We start from the raw sequence: 16,550 nt of genomic DNA, 5'->3' as shown, positions 1-16,550 counted from the left end.
AAAGGTGCAGAGGCTCCAAAAACGCAAGTTAGGAAGAGCCCCAGATTGGGCTTACCACAGGAAACTCACATCCGTTGTTGCAATCCCCACTAGGGAGATGCATGTCCACCATCTACTGGAGACTGAGAATACTGGCAGGCTTATGTCGGGGCAGGGTTATATGTCAGTGATGTCAGTAAATCAGTTGTCTCCAATCTCCATCTACTGGTGGAAGTGCAAAACCTACCAGGGTGGACTGGCCTGCCTCAGGGCAGAGCAAAGATTCCCTAATGAGCTACAAGGTCTACAGGTAAAGAAGTACTTTGGATGTTACACCTACGCTCCGCAATTTAAGGACTGGGAAGTACATTTCTGAGCTTACTGTGTGTTTGAAATCTAATTTGCCTTCATCAGCCTTACCAGCATGTCGATACTGAAGACTTAGAAAACAGTCAGCTGGGGTGCTATTGCATGCCTCAGCAATCCCAGGGCTTTTAAACATTTTGTGATTTAATGTATTTTAAAGATGAATTAATTTAATCTAAAAACCTTTGGTGAAGTTAGCAAGAATTTTTAGCATTGAAAAAGTGTCTCCATTTCTTCAGCTTCACCTGGCACTGTGTCAGCATGAGTTCTTGTATTCTGCTTCACTTTGGATGCCTTCAATTATTTTTATAGGAAAATTGGTTTTTACCTACTAATTTTCATTCTTGTAGTACCACAGACCAGTCCAGACTCCTGGGTTTTGCCTCCCCTCCAGCAGATGGAAACGAGAAAGTTTTACTGACACTTATGAGGTGCCACCTGCAGTCTCAGTATTAATCTGTACCCAAGCTCAAAATGGAACAAAAACCAATTAAGATTCCTGGATGAGCAGAGGGAAGCGGACAAGAAAAAGTGGAACAGCGAACCTCATCCACACAACAACCATTCTTCAGAGTAATTACGAATCACAGATTGAGCAGATTCCCCAAAATTCCCTTTCCTCCAGTGGGCGGGATTCTGGACTGATCTGTGGTACTACAGGAATGAAAATTAGCAGGTGAGAACCAATTTTCCTTTTTCTGTACATACCCAGATCAGTCCAGACTCCTGGGATGTACCAAAATTTCCCACAGACAGGGTGGGACTGTGAGAGACCCGCTCAAATCACACTTTCACCGAAAGCCATGGCTCCTGGAGCCTGAACATACAAACGGTAGTGCCTTGCAAAAGTGTGTAAAGATGTCCAAGTAGCTGCCCTGCAGATCTCTTGCGGTAATACATGCTGACACTTGGCCCAGGAGGCCACCTGGGAACAAGCAGAATGCGCCCTGAACCCCTTCGGGACAGGAAGACCCTGACAGATATACACAGAGCTAATTGCTTCCTTGAGCCACCTCCAAAGTACAACAGATGAGCCGAAATGCGGAAATCATTTGTGACCTTCAGGTACCGGAGTAATGCGCACCTCACATCCAAGCAAATCAACTCCCTTGCTTGTGGCGCTGACGGATCCACTTTAGGGAAAGCCAGAAGCTCCACCTAAATCCAAAACTTTCAAAGTGAGATCCTTTAGCGTTGCTTGTCTCAAAGGTTCGAACGGGGCCGCACACAAGCTCTTAAGACTACGTTAAGGATCCAAGAGGGACAAGGCTTCCGAACCAGAGGACACAAATGTTTTGATCCCCAGAGAAAACGTACCATATCCCAGATGGGCAGCTAAATTAGAACACCGAGCCTTGCCTCAGAGAGAGCCAAGGGTTGCTACCTGAACTCGGAGGGAATTGAAGGATAAGCCCTTTACTAAATCGTTCTGCAGAAAATACAGAATCTGAACCCTCAGGTAAGCCAAGGAGGTAGAAGTCTTCCTGGACTGTAAGAGAACCTTTGGCTCTCAAAACGCTGCCTCTCAAAAGCCAAGTCCTGAGACAAAAGTGAGCCGCCCGATTGGAAAATACGGGGCTTTGATGCAGCAGCTTCGGCGAGATGAGCTAGCCATACCTGGGTATCCACTGCTAGGTTGATCAGGTCTGCAAACCAAGGATGCCTCGGCCACTCTGGTGCTAATAGGATCACACTGTCTGGATGAACCTCTATGCATCGTAAGACCTTGCCCACCAGCGGCAAGGCAGAAACACACAGTAGGATGTCATTCGGTCAAGGCAGAAACTAAGGCATCCACTCCTTCCGCTCCCCCTTCGACTCTGAAGAACCGCAGGGCTTTGGCATTTTGATAAGTCGCCATCAGATCCATGCACGGTGTGCCCAACCTTCGTCTGATGAGGGACATTGCACTGATGGACCAATGAGATTCCTCCATTGACCACTGGCCCTGAATGGACTGGCTCTGACATACCACTCACCATCCGGAGAGCCTGGCATCGATGTTGACAATCGTCTAGATCGGAATATTGAGATCCATCCCTCTTCTCAAGTTCTCCGGAAGGAGCCACCACGAGAGGCTGTTTCTGGCAACTTCCATAAGTGGGAGAAGTAACAGATACTACTCTGACAACGAGTCTCAGCGGGATAGTAAAGCCGACTATAGTAGTCTCATATGAGCAAAATGTCCATGGAACCAACTCCAGAGTGGAAGCCATAGACCTGAGAACTTGTAAGTAAGCCCAAAAACCCTGGGCACTTGCTTCTCCAACAACCTGTGGACCCGAGCATGCAGCGTGAAAATCCGCTCTTCGGTGAGGAAGACTTTCCCCACCTTGGTATCAAAATGTGCCCCCAGGAATTCCGAAGTCTAGGAAGGGGAAAGATGACTTGACTATCAACCCTAAAGAAAGTAGTTGACAGAGGACTAAATCCACTGCCTCCTGGCACAGAGACTCTGACTTGAGCAAATCAACCAGTCGTCCAGGTAGGGATGAACCTGTTGCGCCCGGTCGCAGATGGCTGTGCCCTCTATTGTTCACCTTTTTTCTGCCTGATTCAGTCCATTTTGATAAGTTGGCTGCCTCCACTTCTCCACACCAAACCCTCCAGCGTCCCCAGGCCGGCATGGGCGATTGCATTTGCCATCTTCCTCCAGGAGTCACCTAGGGTGCGCGCGCATCCCCATCTTACGTGCGTCATGGTGGGAAACCTCGGGGGCGTCCCCACCGCATGACATCACTAGCATGGGTATTTAAACTCCATTTACGATTCCTCCATGTAAATGGCCATGTTAACTGTTCCATGTAAACTGTTCCATGTAAACTGTTCCATGTAAACTGTTCCATGTAAACTGTTCCATGTAAACTGCCACCCGGCAGTAATTATTACTGTTCTCTGTGAACCGGAGCAATATGTATTGTATACAGGAGCTCCGGTATATAAAAACCATAAATAAATAAATAAATAAATAAATAAATAATATGAGTTAGCAGGGTATCCTCCATGCTGATCGCTCCACGTTACCAGACGCTCCCGCTGTGTACTCTCGCTCCAGGACGACTTAGGTATCCACTCCACGGGGGCCTTGCCTCGCTCTTCTTTACCCTCTGGGATTATCTGCTACCAACAAGGACGCCTAAGGTACCCACTCCTCGGGGCCCTTGCGTTGCTCCTGTCTTCCCTTTGGGGTTGCCTACCTATTACCAGGACACCTATGGTACCCGCTCCTTGGGGGCCATGTTCGTCCAAGATCTCCACTCCTCTGGGCTCTCCTACTACAACTACCAGCATCAGAGTGAGTACTGCCGCTTCAGTTCTGTCTTGCTTTGTCTTCTCTCTCTCTCCATAGATCTTCGGCCTACCCCGCACTGCGGAATGGCGAGACTGTGGAACTGCTTTTTCCACCCTGCAACCTACAGACGGAACATTGCCATCTGGTGTCTCCTCTCCTAGCTGGAATCATCACCCGTTCTTCGGGTTACCATCTACATTGCAGTACAATAAAGCTATCTCTGTGTCCATCTCTGCCTTGAGCTAGCCTATCACTGCAAGTCTCCACAGGACTCCGCCCTGTGGGAGGTGTCATCTCTTACAGTGACAAAGGGCCCATGCTTCAATGACCAAAGTACAACAGAACCAAGACCCCATCCTTAAGGAAAGCTGCAGTGCAAGATACAAAACACCCACACAAACAAGAATCACTAAGGGTGTATGTTTTAATAGAATTCATCACTAAAGGATAAGCTACATTTATAGAATGAGTCCTAGACACAAAATGCTATAGAATTGACCTGGACATGATAGTGATCACTCTCATTAACAACTAACATTGATTAAAAACTATGTTACCGAACCTTATGGCACCTGTGTAAACTGTTAGATTTTAATAGCATTACTTTTTGTGCCTTACTGTAAACCGTTGTGACGGTACCCACCTTAATGACGGTATAGAAAAGATTTAAATAAATAAAATAAATAAACCATCACCTTGGTGAAGGTCCTGGGTGCCATCGCCAAACCAAAGGGCAGAGGGCAACTGATAATGTTCCCTCAGGATCATGAATCTCAGTTATCTTTGATGGTCTGGCCAGATGCCTATGTGCAAGTAGGCTTCGGTCAAGTCTTCAATTTCATTTAAAAAAAAAAAAAAACAAACGACTCAAAACCTGGTTATTCATCCAAGCTTTCCCTGACTCAGTACAACAATAGAGCCGCTTTCACCACTGAAGCCGGGATGCTGCTCACCAGAAGAACACCCCCCCGGACATTGCTGGTCTTAAATCAGTCATTCCAAACTTCTTAAGATTTCCAAGGCCCGGTGTCCCACCCTTAGGCATCGAGCCAGTTACATTTAGCTCTAGACTTGGCTAGACCGCTAAAGTTGTTTTACCCATTTATTCACCCTGTTAACGTTGTGTCTGATCCCTAGTTTTGGCTTCCTTGTTATAATGTAATGCCTTAGTTTGCGCAGTTTTATGGTTCAATGTAAACCAAATTGATTTGTAACTTGTTACAAGAATATCGGTATATAAGAGTCCTAAATAAATAATAAATAAGTCTAGAGATGCCAGGAACTCTCCTTTGTGTACTGAGGCAATCACTGAGCACAGAGTCTCCATCCGAAAAAGAGGAACTGTCAAAGCCATGTTCACCTTTTTCGAGTATTGGACAAAAGGCGCCCTCCTTCTTGGGGACTATGAAGTAAATGGAGTAATGGCCTGTCCCGCCTCTTTCATGGGGACAGGAACAATGGCTCCTAGCCAGCGAAGGCAACAAACTGTTTTCTCTTACTGTGATTTTCTTTTCCTCGTAAGTACACGGAAAGATTAGGAACAAGACTGAGTGGCTGAGCAAGTTCTAAAGCGTAGTCTTATCACACTTAGGACTCACTGGTCTGAGGTGATTCTGGTCCACTCCTCGTAGAACAGAGCCAACTGGCCCCCTATGATAAGAACTGAAGAGTGGATCAGCCTGGCATCATTGGGTGGACTTGGCTCTTCCACCGCCACCCTAGGAGAAACCATCTCTGCCAGGCCTCCTCCCACGAAAGTACACTTGCCTCCCCAAGAACTGGTGCTGAGAGTTCCCTGATGGTCTGGTAGGCCGAAATTGCCTATTTCCTCTGTACTGGGGATGTGAATGAAAGCTTTTGAGCTTATGCTTATCCTCTGGCAATGTATGAATCTTGTTATCCCCTAGAAGCTTGATCATTTTCTCCAAGTCCCGACCAAACAGAAGCTTCCTCTTGAAAGGCAAGGCTCCTGAGACTTGGATGAGACATCTGCCGACCAATTCCTCAGCCAGAGGAGCCTGCCGGCCGAAACAGCCAAAATCATCTTCCGAGAGGACGTCCGGAACAGACCATACAATGCATCAGCACAATAGGCCACCACAGCTTCAAGCCGCTCCTTCTGATGCGTCTCAGGCTCAGACAAGGACTTGTCAGCCTGCAACTGCTGCACCCATCACAGACCAGCTCTCCACATGTTATGACAGTCTGCTGCAGCCACCCGCAGCCGACTCAACTCACATCCTGCGATGCCTGGCCCTCCACTCCAGGGGAACTCATGGCTCTGGCCAGCCATTGTCGCCACACTGTTCCTGGTCCTCCTTGCTCCTCATAGCAGCTGGGACGCCACCGGCCCACGCTCTGACTCCAGGCCTTCCTAGGCGCGCATGTACCATCTCTTTTCTATTTGAAAAAGACCAGTGGCGGGAATCTCTGGGCTGTCCCCCGACTGATGACATCACCTTGGGATATTAAAGCACCTCCTTTGGCCTATGCACCAGAGAAGGAACCTCCAAGGCAGAGGTGCGCTGGGCAGACCCCGAAGAGTGGCAGAGGCACTCCTCACCAGAGGTCCTGCCGGTTCGCTTTTTCGCTCATCGGGGTTGCCTCAGCACTGCCTTCAAAAGATTCCCATCTCTACGCTTCCCTGCCCTCCTTGGGACAGCCTCTAACCTTACTATACCGGAGACTGGCGGCGAGTTCCTTCGCCTCACTGGTGCTTGTTCCTATGTCTCTAGAGCTGTGGTTCCTGCCTTGGATCTCTACCTGCGGTTCTGGACTCTGGCTCGTGTACCTACTCCTCAGGGGCCTGCTGGAGCTTCCTTCAGGAGACCTGGTCTCCAGGCTTCCTCACTCCTCGGGGTAGCTCCTGCACTCCTCACCAGAGGTCCTGTTTGCTTCTCTGCTCCTCGGGGGTGCCTCAGCACTGCCTTTCAGAGATCCCTACACTTCCCTGCTCCTCGGGGCAGTCGCCACATCATCAAGAGACTATTGCTGCGCTGTCCTGTCCCTTGGGACAGTCTCCGCATTACTCCTTCAGAGATGCTGTCTCTGCGCTCCCCGGGGCCTGCCCAGTGCACCTCTGCCTTGGAGCTTCCTTCTCTGGTACATCGTACCTTCAGCCCTGCCTAAGCTCTGAGACTCCTTCGGACTGGTGCCTACAATCACGTGGCAGTGACGCAGGACGTTCTCACTTTACTGAACCTATAGTCGTGTCCTTGCTGCAGCTGACCTTGCCTCCCAGTGAGGACCTGTGGGGCCCATCCCCCTCAGGTAGCATCAACCTTCACCTCTGGCCAAGGGTCCACGAATCCTAACACCAGATAAAACTACTGCAGACCGCAGCTCAAATGCCCAGAGCATACACCTCAAAAATCTTCTTGAGGTGCGCCTCCAGTTTCCAATTCCTGAAGGTCCTTTATTTATTTAAAATCTTTTCTATACCGTCAAGTTATATACCATCACAACGGTTTACATGCAGGCACAAATTCATGTAGGTGAAAGTGTACTATAGTACATTCTAACAGGTGCCAAAAAGGTTCGGTTACATTATGTCATAAAAATAAACTCTCAATTGTTTAGTGATGTAGATCTTGACCATGTATATCTGTAAGATACTTATTCACAGGTAAAATTCACATGCTCTGTGTATTACTATTAAGTTAGCTGTGAGGTAAACTTATATGCACATTTTGATAATAGTGCTGTGTGCCGTTGCTCTTCTGCCTATTCCTATATACTTTCTATTCTCCCGTCTCTTTGTAAAAGGCTTGTTTAAAAAGCCAGGTTTTTAAACTTTTCTTGAAGGTTTTGAGGTCTCTTTGTAATCTAATTTCTAGAGGCATTGTGTTCCACAGTGTAGGACCTGCTAAGGATAAAACCCTTTAACTTGGGTTAGTCTCGCTGTTTTGACTGAAGGAATGGTTAAGAGTGCTTTGTTTGCTGATCTTAGGTTTCTGTGTGGACTCATGTACCTGTAATGCTGTGTTCAGCCAGTCTGCCTTTTCATTATGTATTAGTAGGGCTTTGTATTTGATTCTGTGTTCTATGGATAGCCAGTGTAGAACTGGCAACTGGAATAGTCTTCTTCTTGGTAACAGCGAATAGAAACATAGAAATGAATACAGATGCATCAACATTTGGGACCTTCAAGAGTTCCAGCATTTCCTCTGGCAAAGGATACACTTTATCCATGGCTCTGCTGACCTTCAGGCCTGTATTAGGAGTATCGCACTCCCTAAAGACTGATGAGAAGGGAAAGATCTTGTCAGACCCCAGAGGCCTGTCATGACCGGGTACACCTCTCAGACTTTTGCTCTCGCAGGATCTTTATGCCCAGCTCCTGCAGGACTGCCGGGATTAAGGGATCTAGCTCTTCCCTGTGGAACAACCAAACCACCTTGGGATCATCTCCTTCTACAGACCCTGGTCAGCAAACCCCAGATCTGAGACAGGCTGGCCTGCACCCGCAGATCCCCCCCCCCCCTCTAAAGCGTCCGAGGAGGTGTCCGCCACTTCAGAAGATGTTAGGGCACCTGGGACTTGCTGAATCCTCATAGCTGTAGGAGCTAGAGAGGTTCTGGCCCTCTTCACTGGCTTCGAGTGTAAAGAATCACCATGCCCAGCCCTGGCTCTCCTGGCTTTAAAAGCCTTATGCAAGAGGAGCACAAAAGTCAGAAGAAAAGGAAGATGATCCCACTCCCCCTCCATGGAGTGCGAGGCAGCGGAGAAAGAAGACAAAATGTCCACCGTTCCCGTGCTGGGGGGGGGGGGGGGGGAAGGGGTAGTCTGCCAGCTGCCTCGCTGCAGGAAGCCTCACGGCCAAAGAGGTTTTAAGTTTACCCGAAGCATTCTCTCACCCAGAAAGACATCTGGAACACCGGCCCTCTCGCGAGAGAGGCGCATGCTCATCTCCACAAATAGAGCAGCGCAGCATAGAAATCATGGCGCCGAGCTGCGCTAAAAATAAAAAATGATTTCCTGAGGATTGCAAAAAAAAAATAAAAAACCCAGATGCTGAAAAAGCAAGCAGAGCTGCGGTTACTTCAGAGATTTTACCACAAACATTTATTTATTTTTATAAAACTTTACCAAACAGCGCAAGTAAAGAACAAGAAGCACTTCCCTGAAAAGAGTGGAAGCAGGCTGTGTTCTTTCTTTAGGGCGAGGGTACTGAAACCTCCAGTTTTCCACCCTGTCCATTCAGAAGGGACCGAGCAAACAAGGGTCCCCAACCCCCTGCTCGCCGCCTCACAAACCAGGGGGGATGGCCCCACCTGGACCTGGCAACCCCCTTGGAGGCAAGCCAAACTAGCTAACAAAATTTTCTTCCCCTCCCCCCAGTCTCAAGACTACATACTTTGCACCTCCACCATCTGCTGGAGACAGAGAGATAGGTGGCACCTTGTGATAAGTGTCAGTAAAACTTTCTCTGTCTCCATCAGAGGCAAAACCCAGGAGTCTGGACTGATCTGGGTATGTACAGGGAACGATACTTTATCTAAAAAGTGAATTTTTGCCGGGCATCAGAAACCTTTCAGAAAGTATCTAAAGATGGAACAGAGTTCAGAAAGCAGAGTACTGTGTTAGCCCATCAAAACCATCTAGAATCGATCCCACAATTAGACTAACAAGGCACTGCTTAAAAAAAGTAATCTCCTGCATCAGCACTTTCTGGAAGGCTGTTATAAACAGAGATCCTGTGTATTTAAACACAAAATATATGCCTAGCTAATGCCATGCTTTTGCGTCACCTTTATTTCCACATAAGTAGACCCCAAAAAGCCAAAATACTTTCCCATAGTACTGCTCCCTTCCCCCACAGTATCTGCAGTGTCCCTCTTACTTGCATAGCATTTTTTATTTAAAAAAAAAAACTGCACACATGAGCTTTCCTGACCTTTCTATTCTTAGATTTAATCAGAATACTATGAAAAACCCTTCATTTTAATACATTTTCACAGAATATTTTATATTTTACTAACATTCACATAATTACCTGTAAAACAGCATTAAAGAAGCAGGTGTTCCCCTGATTACTGAGCCCCTTCAACACTCCTCTGCTGCCTGGGGGAAGCAATGCTTCCTTTTCCGCTTTGCCCTTCCCAGATTTCTTTTCCTTCTCCAATTCATTTTTACTGTCTTTTTCCAGTTTCTTATTTTCAAGATCTTTGGTTTCTTGCTCTTTGGAAACTAAAATAAAAAAAATAAGCTTTTAAATACATTTTCTATGAGAACAATTTATATGGGCAAAGAGGGTGAAACTAGTACTCTGCTACAATGTTCAACATAGACTAAAACTGAGAAATTCATTGAACTTCATAAAAATTAAAGCTAAGTATTATTGCTCTGAGCACACCTTCTCCAAAATCCCACGTACCTGGAGCCTGGACATCCAGCCTGTAATTCCTTGAAAAAGTATGCAAGGATTTCCATGTAGCCGCTCTATAAATCTTATGCGGCGAAATGTGAGAGCATTCAGCCCAGGAAGCCGCTTGAGAACGTGTAGAATGCGCCTGTAGCCCTATCAGTAAAGGCCTACCACATAAATATGCAGAATTTATCACCTCCTTAAGCCACCAAGCTATTGTGGTCTTAGATGCCATATTACCTCTTTTCGGACCACTCCATAGCACAACCAGATGATCGGAAAACTGAAAATCATTAGTGACTTCTAAATAACGTAGCAAGGTCCTGCACACATCCAACTTCTTTAAGTCCTTAGACCAGAGCTTCCAAAGTGTTGTCGCGACACTTAGTGTGTCGCCTGCAGTGTGCCGGTGTGTCGCGCAAGCCCGGTGCATGTGACACACCGGTAAGTGGGAGCCAATGCGGCCGCCGGTGGACCTCATCCCACTGGCGGCTGAGTTGTAAAGTATCGCTGTGCTGTGTGCCGGAGACGCACAGCAGGAAGATCGGCAGGGCCGTGGTGGAGTTTACGTCACCACGGCCCAAAGAAAAATGTCACGCAGGTGCTCCGCCTCCTTCCTGCCCGCGCGGGCCCCGGAAGAAAAATGTTGCCGGAGCCGTACGGGCAGGAAGGAGGTGGAGCATCAGCCACGTGCAGAAGAGGAGCAGCATTGTTGCAGCGGGTGAGAAGAGGAGGCGGCCAGGTAGCAGGTCTCCACCGCGGATCGGCCCGAGAAGATCAGAGAGTCGCCGCGATCGGCCGGAGAAGATCAGGGTCGCTGCAGAGCCCATCCTGCAGCAACCCGTGAAGAGGAGGCCCAGAGGTAAGAGAGAGGCTGAGGGCCCGATGAGTTGTGTGAGTGTATGAAGTGAGTTGAGAGATTGGGTGTGGGAGTGAGGACCTGAATGTTTGCAGAGACAGCATATGTGTGAGAGAGAGAGAGAGAGAGAGAGAGAGAGAGAGAGTGTGTGTGACAGCATGTGTGTGTGACAGCGTGTGTGTGTGAAAGACAACATGTGGGAGTGAGAGCCTGTGCTTGAGCAAGACAGCATGTGGGAGTGAGAGAGAGCCTGGGTGTGTGAGAGTCAGACAGCATGTGCAAGAGAGACGTGTATGAATGATTGTATGAGAGGGAGCATGTGACAGTGAGAGCCTGTGCTTGAGCAAGACAGCATGTGGGAGTGAGAGAGAGCCTGGGTGTGTGAGAGTCAGACAGCATGTGCAAGAGAGAGACTGTTTGAATGATTGTATGAGAGAGAGCATGTGACAGTGAGAGCCTGTGCTTGAGCAAGACAGCATGTGGGAGTGAGAGAGAGCCTGGGTGTGTGAGAGTCAGACAGCATGTGCAAGAGAGAGACTGTATGAATGACTGTATGAGAGAAAGCATGTGAGAGCCTGTGTGTGTGTGTGAGAGAGAGAGAAAGCATGTGAGAATGAGAACCTGACTGAATGTATGAGGGAAGAAGATAGATGGAGAGAAAAGAAATAGAAAAAAAAGACAATATGAAAGGAATTGGCAAAAAAATAAGAAAGGGGAGGTGGAACAAAAAAAGCCTATGACCAACCAATTAGAAAACTAAGATCAGACAGCAAAAGTAAAAAAAAAGAAATAAATTACTTTTTACTGATTGGCACATGTAATCTTTGGTAATGTGCAAGAATAGCACTTTCTCCATGCGGATCTCATAATGTACGAGATCAACATGGAGGAAGTGGAAGCCCACGGGGCCTGCACAGAGGAGGCAGCAGAATGGGCTTCAGTGCCAATAGCAGCAATCAGCGCCTCCCAAATAGCCATGTGGCAGCAGTGACAGTGGCAAGCAGAGGAATGAGAGAGGCTCCAAGGTTGCTGCAAAAGAAAGAGAGGGGGTCTGCCTTTAGTGTGTGCATGTGTATGAATGGGAGTCTGCCTGGGGGTGTATGTGTGTGAATGCATGGGTGCCTGCCTGAGGGTGTGTCAGTGCATGAGAATGTATGGGTGTCTTCCTGGGGTTTGTATGTGTGAGAATAGATGCCGGCCTGTGTGTGGTGTATGTTTGTGTGTGTGAGAATGAATGTGTGCATGCCTGGGGGATGGTGAGGGAGTGGTGTGAAAATGAATGGGAGCCTGCCTGGGGGTCAGTTTCAGTGTGTGAGAATGATTGGGAACTTGCCTGGGTGTGTGTGTTTGTGAGGGAGCCAGAGCGAGTGTGTATGAGAAAATCCAGGGGAGTAAGAGTTTGTGTGTGGAGGGGGAGAGAGTGTCTTAGAGCCTGAGAGTGTGTCAGTGTCTGTGAGAGCAAGAGGTTATGGTGGGTATAAGAGCATGAATGTGTATGTATGTGACAGTGTATGTGTGAGAGAGAATGGACATGTGAGTGTGTGAGAGGATAACCTCCTAATCCTGGACAATATCAGGGTGACTGGAAATCAAGAGCTCCCATGTATGGACAGCAGGGGCTTTTTAAAATCCTTACTAGTTTTAATTATTGGGTGTTATTTGAAAAATGTGCTGTTTTGAAATATTTTATTGGTGTTTGGGAAATTGTAAAAAATGTATATGATTTTAATTAATAGAAATTCTATTTATCAGTAGTTTTAAAATATTCTTTTATTAGTATGGTTTTACTGTTATAACTGATGCTTTGTTTTTTTATTTTATTTGTTTTATGAGGAATGGTGGTTCTGTTTTTCCATTGTTAATACACAGAGTCTGGCTTCTTGGGGTTTCCATTTCAGTTTTTGTTTAATTTGTGCTCCTTTATTTTGTATTCTGTATTTGGTGAGGGTCTGTCTCTGCTCTGTGTGTGTGTGACCATGATGAGAGATTCTGCTAGCATAGGGATCTATAGCAATCGGGTTTGTTTTGTTTCCTCAGTAGGTGGTGTATTGGTATTCTAGGACCCAGTGTAATATTTACCTTTGCGTTTTCACAGGTAGGGGTATTGTTGTTTGAGTCCTTGGTGTTATTACTGTTATGTTACAATGGGATTGCAGTATAGATTTTGAGTGTCTTTTTTGCGAGGTTTTATTTTAGTTCACAATGTGCCTGGCAGAGGAAGGTGTTTGTGTTGCTGTTACTGTGAGGTGACACCAGCATTTGAAAATATCTTTTACTATGATGAGCTGTAAGGGAAACATCCAAGCTCCATTGTTTGGGGGAATTTCAGTGGATGCACAGAGTTACAGACCTGGAGGTGCAGGATTTATATTGACATTCTGTCCCTTCCTATAAATTCCAGACTTCACTCTCATAGCCAAATAGAATTAGTTGAATGAATGCTATCAAATAATTATATAGTGTGAAACTGGCCAGCTTTTTAAAATTATGCAGAAGACCCTTTGGACTTTCTTATTAACACCAAATATTCAAATCTGTGTTCATCCAATCAAGCTCGTATATCTCATTAAATAGGTAAATTGAATAACACAATAACTTTGTTTTATTATTGTTACTCATAAATTAGAACAATAACATTAATCTTGGAATATTATATAGTTTTAATATAAATGAAAGGTTTTCACAAGATAGGTTGTGTCGTGAAACATTTTATTATGTATATATTTAAGGAAACATACATAAATTGTCGAAATACATTTCATTCGTTTAACCTTTAACCTCCGGTTTGCTAGTAGACTGAATTACTGTGTCCCGAAATTATGTTTGTCTAAAAAGTGTGTCACCAACATGAAAAGTTTGGAAAGCTCTGCCTTAGACAGTGGATCTGAACTATCCATATCTGAAAAGGACGGAAGCTCCACTGATTGATTCAAACGAAATGCGGAAACACCTTTGGAAGAAAGGAAGGAACTGTTTGCAAGGAAAAAACCAGAATACGAAATCCGAAAGAAAGGCTCACAACAGGACAGGGCCTGAAGCTCAACAAGCCGAGGAAATAGCCAAACACACCACTTTCAACGTGAGGTCCTTTAGCACTGACGGATTTAAAGGTTCAAATGGTGCTGAGCACAAAGCGGAAAGAACCAAATTTAGATTCCAGGACGGACATGGTTGATGTATTGGAGGGCGTAAATGTTTCGCCCTTCTAAGGAAGCAAGAGACATCAGGATGCACAGCCAACGGTAACCCCTGAATGGAGCCGCGCAAACCCAGAGCTGCCACCTGCACCCTCAAGGAACTGCACGATAAACCTTTAGCTAACCCTGCCTGAAGGAAACATAAAACATCTGATACGGACATCTGGGTGGGCACAATCTCCCAAGCTACACACCAGGACTCAAAGACCTTCCAGACTCGTACATAAGACAGGGAAGTGGAAGGCTTACGTGATCTCAGAGTAGCTACCACTGCATCAGAATATCCCTTGCGTTTTACACGCTGCCTCTCAAAAGCCATGCCGCTAGACAGAAGCGATCGACCTGTTCGAAACATACGGGCCCCTGATGAAGAAGATTCAGCAGACACGGGAACCACAGAGGGCCCTCTACCGCCAAATTGACCAGATCCGCAAACTACGGGTGGCGCGGCTACTCAGGAGCCACCAGGATCACTTCGGACGGGTGTGCCTCTACCTGCCTGAGCACCTTGCCGATCAGAGGCCAAGGAGGGAAAACGTAAAGCAGTACCGTCAGCGGCCATGGCAGCACTAGGGCATCCACTCCTTCTGCTCCTGTGTCCCTTCGGTGGGCATAGAAGCGCAGAGCTTTGGCATTTTTTTAATGTCGCCATCAGGTCCATGCTAGGTGTTCCCCACCTGTCACAGATGAGTTGAAAAGCTTTGTCCACCAGCAACTACTCTCCGGGATCAAGATGGCAACTTAGAAAACCCGCGTGAACGTTGTTGACCCCGGCTATGTTGGACGCCTCAATGCTGAGTAGATTCCGCTCCGCTCCGCTGCCACTGGACGGCTCTTGGTACCTCCCTGGCGATTGATGTAAGCCACCGTGGTTGCATTGTTGGACAGCACCCTGACCGACTTCCCCTTGAGAATCGGGAGGAAGGCTTGTAATGCCAGTCGGACCGCTCTGGTCTCCAGGCAATTGATTGACCATCGAGCCTCCTCCGGGGACCACAGACCCTGCACAGATTTCCGCAGACAAACTGCTTCCCAACTGGAAAGGCTGGCATCCATGGTGACCACTGTCCAAACGGGAACCAGCAAGGGAACTCCCCGAGTCAAACTGTCCGAGACTAGCCACCAATCCAGACTGGACCGAGTGGACTATCAACGGCAAGGACCGGTGGAACTATTCAGAAACAGGATGCCAATGGGAAAGCAAAGCTGATTGCAAAGGACGCAGGTGAGCGAAAGCCCATGGAACCAATTCCAGAGTTGAAGTCATGGAACCTAGAACCTGCAAGTAATCCCAAACCTTCGGAGGATGCTTGGAGAGTAACGCTCGCACTTGCCCTTGCAATTTGACCACGCGGTCAGATGTTAGGAAAAAACTCTCCTCTGACGGGTGTCTAACAAAGCCCCCAAAAATTCCAAGGATTGGGAAGGGACAAGATGACACTTGGCCATGTTCACCACCCAGCCTAGCGTAGTCAACAACTGCAGTATACTTTGGATCACTCGCTGACAAAGTACTTCCGATTTTGCCCAAATCAGCCAATCGTCCAAATACGGATGCACTAACAACCCCTCTTTGCAGAGCTGAGCCGCCACCACTACCATTATCTTGGTAAACGTCCTGGGGGCTGTAGCAAGACTGAAGGGCAGGGCTTGAAACTAGTAGTGCTGACCCAAAACAGCAAACCTCAAATTTCTGGTGATCCGCTCGGATCCAGACATGTAAATACGCCTCTGTCAGATCCAGAGATGCGAGAAACTCTCCTGGCCGACCTGAAGCAATGACTGACTGCAAGATCTCCATGCAGAATGCGAAGACACCGGTTGACCTGCTTTAAATAGAGAATGGGCAGGAAGGACCCCTCTTTTTTTTGGCACGATGAAATAAATGGAGTAACATCCTTGACGTTGAGCTGACCGGGGAACAGGGACAATTGCACAGAGAGCGAGAAGGCACCGCAAGATCTGCTTTACCGCCCCATGCTTCGCTGCGTACCCACATGGGGATATCAGAAACTGTGAGCGCAGACGGCGTGTACAATCTAAAGCATAGCCGTGTTTTATCACAGATAGAGCCCACTGGTCCGAAGTGATCTTGGTCCACTCCTCGAAAAACAGTCTGCCCCCGACCATCGGAACCAAGGAATGGATCGGCTGCCCATCATTGCGTAGATTTTCCACCTGGGGTAGACTGGGAGGTACCGGGTCTACCGGAACACTGACCTCGAAAAGACAGGGACCAGGCATGCGGCCAGGCAGCATTTTGCTGAAAGGACGAAATGGCCGTTCGAGGCGTTCTAGACCTGAGACCCCCCTGAAAGCGGGATCTGGATAAAAAAGATCCTCTAGACCGAGATCTGTCTTCAGACAGCCTGTGGACCTTATTCTCACCCAAAGACTGAATCATATCCTCCAGTTCTTTGCCAAAGAGCAACTTGCCGTTAAAAGGAAGAGACCCCAAATAGGATTTTGAAGACACATCCGCAGACCAGT

At 47.3% G+C, this 16,550-nt stretch overlaps 1 protein-coding gene across 1 annotated transcript in view; it reads right to left on the bottom strand.

Annotated features, from left to right (window-relative positions):
* USP16 (ubiquitin specific peptidase 16) overlaps positions 1-16,550 on the bottom strand; it is a 557,777-nt gene that overhangs the window by 435,226 nt on the left and 106,001 nt on the right. Inside the window, exon 6 of the mRNA XM_029578724.1 lies at positions 9,633-9,826. Within this exon, the coding sequence (XP_029434584.1) occupies positions 9,633-9,826 (194 nt within the window). The remainder of the gene's footprint in view (positions 1-9,632; positions 9,827-16,550) is intronic.

This window comes from Rhinatrema bivittatum, chromosome 15 (assembly GCF_901001135.1).
Source record: "Rhinatrema bivittatum chromosome 15, aRhiBiv1.1, whole genome shotgun sequence".
Classification (NCBI taxonomy): Eukaryota; Metazoa; Chordata; class Amphibia; order Gymnophiona; family Rhinatrematidae; genus Rhinatrema; species Rhinatrema bivittatum.
This window is presented reverse-complemented; position numbering and strand designations above follow the sequence as displayed.